The sequence below is a fragment of the Mustela nigripes genome, chromosome 1 (genome assembly GCF_022355385.1).
Source record: "Mustela nigripes isolate SB6536 chromosome 1, MUSNIG.SB6536, whole genome shotgun sequence".
NCBI lineage: Eukaryota > Metazoa > Chordata > Mammalia > Carnivora > Mustelidae > Mustela > Mustela nigripes.
This window is the reverse complement of record NC_081557.1, coordinates 46,416,846-46,425,143: the sequence shown is the minus strand read 5'-3', so window position 1 is coordinate 46,425,143 and position 8,298 is coordinate 46,416,846. Positions and strand designations below refer to the sequence as shown.

General features: G+C 37.4%; 1 protein-coding gene and 1 pseudogene across 1 annotated transcript; one reads left to right on the top strand and one right to left on the bottom strand.

Moving 5' to 3' along the window:
* The first annotated feature begins 818 nt into the window (after nucleotides 1–818).
* LOC132011583 (olfactory receptor 52A1-like) lies at nucleotides 819–1,767 on the top strand. The gene is given in 2 exon segments (XM_059390390.1): nucleotides 819–1,033; nucleotides 1,035–1,767. Coding segments are annotated over 2 exon segments (948 nt in total).
* Nucleotides 1,768–5,845: 4,078 nt separating this feature from the next.
* LOC132015644 (olfactory receptor 52D1-like) lies at nucleotides 5,846–6,825 on the bottom strand (annotated as a pseudogene).
* Between the last annotated feature and the right edge of the window lie 1,473 nt (nucleotides 6,826–8,298).

The window sequence follows — 8,298 nt, the reverse complement described above, 5'->3', positions numbered from 1 at the left end:
AAAACTGAGTAAATATACAGCTAGACTCTCTCCCACCAATTCTCATTTGAGAGCCAATGTCACAGATTCAGGGATCTATAACCTGCTCCCCGGGACCAGGAATAATATTGTTTGAGGATAAGGCTCTCAATAGCTATGTACTCACCCACATAGAAGAGAAATGGGATTCTTTTAGGTCCACAAGATGCCCAGAGGGATCTACATTTGCCACAAAATTGGACTGATATCTACAAGGAAATAAAGAAGGAAAGCCTACAGAAGGTGTTTCAAATACCTGAGTGTAGAGGTCATGGGAAATGCAAAAGATCAATGATCTCAGACTTGTGATTTCCATTTCCACAAAAAATGTCAGAAATCCTAACACTCTCCCTTGTTCACATATGAGTCTAGTAGAGGTTTTGTTTTATTTTGTTTTGTTTTATATTTTTATTTATTTATTTGACAGAGAGAGTGAGAGGACACAAGCAGGGCGGACAGTGGGGAGAGAGAGGGAGAAGTGGACTCCCTGATGAGCACGGAGCCCAGTGCGGGGCTCAATCCCAGGACTCTGGGATCATGATCTGAGCTGAAAGGAAGACACCTAACCATCTGAGCCACCCAGGTGCCCCTCTAGTGGAGGTTTGCTTGCTATTGCTATGTTGGCATGTAGCATTAAACCTCCGAATAATCTGGCCAAACTGTCATCCAAAGTACTGAACTTATTTCTTAAAGCTCTATATGTCTGAGTAATAGTAGGGTCTGTGTATTTTCACTTCCCACTCCCATTCTCTTTCTACAGGAATGAGAATTAATGGTGAAAAGAGAGATCACTAACTTCCATGGCATCCATTAACATGTCATATATTGACCCCACAACAGTAATGCTAATTGGGATCCCTGGACTAGAGCACGTGCAATTTTGGATTGGGTTTTCTTTCTTTGTAATATGCGTGGTGGCTCTTCTGGGAAATATCATTTTACTGATCATCATCCCAGCAGAACGTAGTCTGCATCAACCCATGTACATCTTCCTGGCAGTGTTGGCAGCCACTGATAGGACTCTGTGTAGCTATTGCTCCCAAGATGTTGGCTATCTTCTGGTTTGGGTCTTGCTCCATGACTTTTGATGCTTGCTTAGCCCAGCTTTTCTTCATCCATGCCTTGCAGGGCATAGAATCTGGCATCCTGTTGGCGATGGCCTTTGACCGCTATGTTGCCATCTGTGATCCACTGAGACACACATCCGTCCTCACACCTTTCATTCTGGTTACTATGGTGCTGGTTGTGGCAATTCGGGCAATGGTGCTTGTTGGCATTTTACCAGTTTTAATCAAAAGACTACATCTTTTCCATTCCATTGTAATTGCCCACTCTTACTGTGAGCACATGGCTGTGGTCAAGTTAGCTGCAGAAGATGTCAGAGTCAATAAGACGTGTGGTCTCCTTGTAGGTTTTACCATATTAGGATTTGACATGATTTTTATCCTCATTTCCTATATCCTTATTTTCCAGGCTGTTTTTCGTCTACACCAAAAGGAGGCACGGCTCAAAGCATTTAATACATGTACAGCTCACATTTTTGTTTTCCTTGAGTTTTATATTCTTGCCTTCTTCTCCTTCTTTAGCCACCGTTTTGGACATGTTGCTCCTCCTACCCACATTCTTCTGTCTACCATCTATCTCCTTGTACCACCCGCACTCAATCCTATTGTTTACGGTATAAAAAACAAGGTAATCCGTAAACGTGTGGCACAGATTTTTTTTCTGAATCATCAATCCCAGCAGTAAACTATTAAATGGTTATGTTCTTGGAGAGAATATTTTCACTTCCTAGGGGTAGAGACAAGTTGAACTCTGTCTCTACCCCCAGGTAGAGAACTGTGCCCGCATCGTGTTTCCCAGTTAAGCAGCTGTGTTCATGATTAGGGGCTTTACTTCAAGATGCCCAAACTTAAAGACATTTATTAAAAGGCATTTATTTCATGAACTATAGCTAGGATGAAATAAAATCTGTTCAGGTTAAGACTGCTATTAACTCTATTCATGCATTTAAATTATAATTTTATCTTTATCAATGTCTTCCTTTTTGTTTAATTTACAATTCTTTTAATTTTTTATAAGAAAGTTCACTGATTTTCAAACTTTTGTCTTTTGGAATATTTAAATTATAAGCTTGGGATTTCTTTTCAACCACTGCTTTTTTTTTTTTTTTTTTTTTTTTTTATATATATACACAATGGAATACTATGCAGCCATCAAAAGAAATGAAATCTTGCCATTTGCAACAACATGGATGGAAGTCAACCACTGCTTTTGTTGCATCCCACCGTTATTGACATTTTATCTTAACACACAGTCAATTCCAATAAAAGAAAGAAACTGTCATGCATAGTTTTCTAACTTAAACTTTAAATAAACCAACTCAAGACCTCTCATTTTGAGGAGCTCTGTATGTCTGCATTCCCAATGTGATATGGGATATCACCTGCTATATGATAGCAGAGAATATTGGCTAAGCTCTAGGATAGAATATTCTAGTATAACAGTCACAACTAAAAGGTTTTTGTCCAGCTCTACAGTGGTGACGCTGATATAAACACTGTTGCCCATAGAACATCACCAGGTCAAACTGGCACCGCCACTTCTGCATCTGCCCTTGAAGTCTGGCAGTTCTACAAAAACTCCATCCCTCAGGGAGAGATGCAGAAGTTTCTAGGTATTTCTCCATGAGTTGGAGTTCTAGTGGAGTAAAAGCCAACCCACAGATCTGCTGTTGAGGCATTTGGGGTCACTGCAGCACTGATGCACAGTTTCATATCCTATAGCTCTAACATTGTGGTCTGGTATGTAGCTTTAGCATTTGTCCTATCTCATGGCAGGGACCCTCATACATATCCCTTATTGATAAATGCCAAAGCCTGTTGCCTTTTGGTATATGGGCTTGCAGGTATACCTTCCTAATGCCAGCCAAGAGGAATGAGTTAGTTTAGCCAGTAACCATCATCCATACCAATGGCATTATCATTCACATTATCTCAGATATGTCTAGGACCATTTTATAGTCCATAAGTGGAGAAGGTAAGTCTTTCTCCCAGCACAAATTTACCTTCACTCCAACTTTCATAATCTTTTCTCTGGATTTGGGTCCTTAGATATGAGTAGTAATTCAGTCATGGTGAAGGAAACTTTGCCTGAGTCATCTTTTTCAGTTAAGCCACTGAGTCAGTTGTTTGCTTGCATGTCTAACATTATTTTATAGCATGGTGCACAATATCGTTCTGTGCCAGTAAGGCACAATTCCTGAGTTACAAACAGTAAAGCTGTCATTCCTGCTACAACCAGAGGTCTGTTACTTCACTCACATAATCAAGTTATCTCTTTTCCTTGTATGGTCACAATAAAACCTAGAACATGAGACGAATGCTTTATCCTTCTAGACATCTATCTTTTGTTCCCTCAGACCACCTCATCCATTTTTATACCACATTTTCAAAATGTGAAAATCTTTACTGAATTTATGCATTAAATAATTTATTTTATGCAATTTCTAAAATGCCCTCTCGCCATTAGGTGGACCTTATATGAAGCAAAGAGCCCATATGCTTCATATCATCCTTGTTTGTTACTGCATCTTCAGCACTTACTGGGCCTTAGTAGAATTCTAACATACATTCATTGTGTGAATCTTTTTTAATTATGCAGCTGGCTGACCTATTATGTGTTTAGTGGCCTAGCGTCCTGACTACCAGAATGTGTTGTAATTGATCTAGAAATAATTGAAGATACTTCTTCAATATTAACTAGTATTCACACACACAGATCCAGAAAACAAAACAACAACAACAAAACACACACACACACACAAAAAAAAACATTACCTATGATAGTGGGATCGTGAGCCAAAGTCATCACTTTTATCTGTGTACATTCAGTATGAATCTGAATATGAAAATGATTCTGAGAATATTATTCTGGCTTTTTAAAAGAAAACTTTATTTATTTGACAAAGAGAACGCACGTGAGAGAGAGTACAAACAGGAGAAGCAGTAGAGGGAGAGGAAGAAGCAGTAGAAGGAGAGGGAGAAGCAGGATCCCCGCAGAGCAGGGGAGTCCCAATGTTGAACTTGATCCCAGGATGCTGGGTTCATGACCTGAGCTGAAGGCAGCTGCTTAACCAACTGAGCCATCAAGGTGCCCCAGTCTGGATTTCTAAATGGACTCTTTTCTTCTTTCTTGAATCTTCTTCTTTTCTATGTTCACTGGCAAATTTTCATCATTTTTCAGCAGAACTAATAAAAATATACCCCTAAACAGTGAAGTTATTTCCTATTTCCATGATTCCAATTTAAACACAGTTGCTGAGCCATTTTTACTTCCAGGCTCTGACTTTTCAAGATCCTGATAAATTAATTCCAGTGGAGCCTAATTACATGTAGGAAAAATCTTTAAAGTGTCAAGATTATTTCCTGAAATAACTCCTGTCAATGTCTCCATATCATCATTGAAGAAACTGAGGCAGAAAGCTACCATATCTTCATAAGTTACAACATAGTTTGTAAGTAGTTGTTTGGAGATTCAAACCTGAGCAGTTGTCTCAAACATGACCTTTTATTGCCCTCTTAGAATTGTATATATGCAAATATATATATCTTATCTAAGGCAATGTGTAATAGAGGATAATAAAAGAAATTTAGACTACCAGAAATATGAACACACAGTTAGCACTTTATTTTGAAGGGAGAAAGTGTGAAATCATATGGCAGTCAGCAAAAAAGTGGTCATGTTATACCTGGCACCTGATAACCCACTTGTCCAGAAAGAAGAAATAAAAATTTCAAGGTAAAAACTGACATGATCCTATTCTAGCTGCAGCAGAAATTGTTAACATATACTAATATGGACTAATGAAAAAACTGTTTTAACACTAGATCTTAAAGAAGCCTAAATCTTTGTATTACATACAATACTGATTATCCTACACAACATTCCATATAAATATGAGTCACTGAACTTCAAAACAGGAAAAAAAAGGCATATCACAGTCAAGAGTAAATTATAAAGAAATTATAAAGAAAGATTATTAAGAAAGAAAAATTATGAAGAAAGATAAATTTTAAGAAAATACCAGAACAAGATATTCTCCTGTTTGTAATATAGATTGGGGGTAGATGGTATTAGAATATTCAAGACCTTCAAAGAATGGACAGACAACTACAGATATTTTCAAAGAATCAACGGAGTCAACCTGAACCACAGTGAGAAAACAGATAAAAGAAAAATGGTAGGACAATTTCTGATATCATCAGGTCTTCTAGAAGAGTGTTTGTGGGAAGCAATTTCATTTAAAAACTTTAAAAGAATTATAGGTATACAGAATAAAATAAGGCTACATGAAAAAAAAATTCCAAGAAGAACTCTCTACACAGGATATCCTGACAATTTCTTCATCCATCCATTTAGAAATTTTGCCAAAACCAGGCCAATTTCCAATTTTACAGATTTAAACTGCCTTCAGTCTTATCATTCAGGAGATATAAACATTCCTGTTAGTGAAGACCTACAAATGTACAACAACACAGGAAAAGTCAGAGATATGAGTCAGTAAAATATCTCTGATAAAGCTGATAAGACTGAACAATAGGATAGTCCTGTGGAGCAAACATGGCAGATAAAAACACATAGTAGTGTAGATATTGGATCATCAGGTAAATATGTCAAGAATAAATAACCTAAATCTGCCATTTCCCAAGAAATTCTCTGAAGAACAAAATCCAGTCAATGATAATTAATACTTTAAATATCAAAAGTAGAAGATATAGGGATTGGGCTTTTAGAAGGAGAGTTAATTTTTTTTTTCCTCTTTAAGTCAACAACTTAGTGAAAGAATATTTGAAAAGTTTCTTGTTTCAGAATTTGTGAAATGTAAAAGCTTGAATCGATCTCTAATCCTCTTGGTTCTAATGCCATAGATCATTGGGTTCACTGTGGGTGGAACAAGGAGGTAGATGTTAGCCACAAAGATGTGAATATGAGGAGCCACATGTTGACCAAACCTGTGAGTAAGGAAAGTGAAAAAAAGCAGGAGTGTAGGCCATTAAAATCACACACAAATGGGATCCACAAGTGCCCAAGGTCTTGAGTCAAGCAGCCTTGGATGGAAGATGGAAAACCATGTAAAGGATAATAACATAGGAACATAGGATCAGTAGGAAATCTAAACCTCCAGTGAGGAAGGCAGCAGTCAGACTGTAGATTTTGCAGATCCTGGTTTCCGCACAAGCAAGATTGATCAGAGACATAAATTCACAGGAAGTGTGAGGGATGATATTAGTTCTATAGTAAGGAAGCCACCGAAGCATGAAGGGTTGAGGGCTGAAGAGCAAAACCCCACAGAAGACAATAGCCAGCCCCAAATTCTTGATGACTCTATGTGTCAGGATAGTAGAATGTCTCAGAGGATCGCAGATTGCCACATACCTGTCAAAGGCCGTGGCCAAGATAAAACCTGATGCCATGCTGCATAGTGAATGAATGAGAAACACTTATACAAGGCAGGCCAGGCTTCAAAATATATCTCCCTGCTGTGGAACCAAAAATGCTGAGGATTTGGGGCACAACAGTAATGGAGATGACCAAGTCAGCCACAGAGAGCATACAGAGGAAGAATAACATGGGCTTGTGCAGGTTGGAATCTGCTCTGATAATAAATAGAATAGCAAAATTACCCATGAGAGCTCCCAAGTAGACAAGGCAGAAGGGCACTGACAGCCAAGTGTGGATGGCCTCCATCTCTGGAGTGCCAAGGAGAAGAAAAGTACTGGGATGGAAATTCATATCATTTGACATGATGGAAACTCCTGGCTGGATTCAGTTGTAGGGTGGGTGGTATAGACTCTTTCATGTTCATTTGTCCATTCATTTACTGATGTTTTCATTTGTTTATTTATATAAAATATTTGGCAATGATTTATACCCTAAGGAGACAATGATAAATAGGATGCAATCTATTCTAACTTTAGAATTTAACATTCTAATAGTGGAAAAACTGATGCAAACCAATGATTACATTCCCTAGTGATTACTGCAATAAAAGTTATGTGAATAAACCAGGAAATTTATTTCACTTGTGTGAGTCAGAGGATTCATGGTTATGAGGCTTAATCTTGGTTCTGAAGCATTCTCGACCTTTGAAATAAGGATAAAATTATACCTCAAATCAAGTTCACAATCAGAAGACATCAGTGCCTCTACTGAGAGATCAAAGAATGTCCTTTGGTTTGTATGTGGGTGAAGATGAAGTAGTTGTTTGAGACATAAGCTTTTATCTCTGCCTCCTTGTGTTATCAACTTCACTGGTGAAACCACCATGATACACTGTTAATTGGCAAAAGAAAATTTCTATGTATTATACATAATATGGTTGCCTAAATAATATTCTTTGTATATACCACAGCAGAGAGAAAAGTCCAAAAAATTACAAATCAAACTGTTAGCAGAATTTGGTAATTGTACACCCAAGGAGACAGCAGCAAAGTATTGTTTTTTTATAACAATACTTATTTAAAGAAAAAAAAAGTTGTATAACAGACAAGCATTATTTTTCCTTTTTGAAGAAAAAAAGGTAATGCATTAGTGATTTCTCACTAGTTCTAACAAGTTTCATTTTCATTTTCGTTTGCTTCAAATGACTTTCTAATGTTTCTTTTGATTTCCTTAATCTATTTAGAAGTATGGCATTGTTTTCCATATATCCTGGGAGGGGCTCACTAGGGAAATTGCTATTACATGGGAATTATCATAGCAGAACTCTAACTGTAATTGCCTCACTTCATTTAGAATTCACTTGTCCAGAACTGTTCCTTAAACAGATTTATATGGCAATGAAACTGTAGAATGGAAAGAGATTCTTTCCTAAATTTTACTAGATTATCCACTATGCTACATCTAATTAGCATCTATTAATAAATAATATTAATTTCATATAATCTAGGTTCTTCTTCTAAGGAATGAGAGGTAAAAGAGTGACGGCAAAACTTTCTAAGCCAGGGCACATCTGCATGTTTCTCTTCAAATTAAACAAAAATTAGGAGCCACCCTCTTATGACAGGAAACAATTTTTTTTTAATAATTTTTTATTTTTTTATAAACATATATTTTTATCCCCAGGGGTACAGGTCTGTGAATCACCAGGTTTACACACTTCACAGCACTCACCAAAGCACATACCCTCCCCAATGTCCATAATCCCACCCCCTTCTCCCAAACCCCCTCCCCCCAGCAACCTTCAGTTTGTTTTGTGAGATTAAGAGTCACTTACGG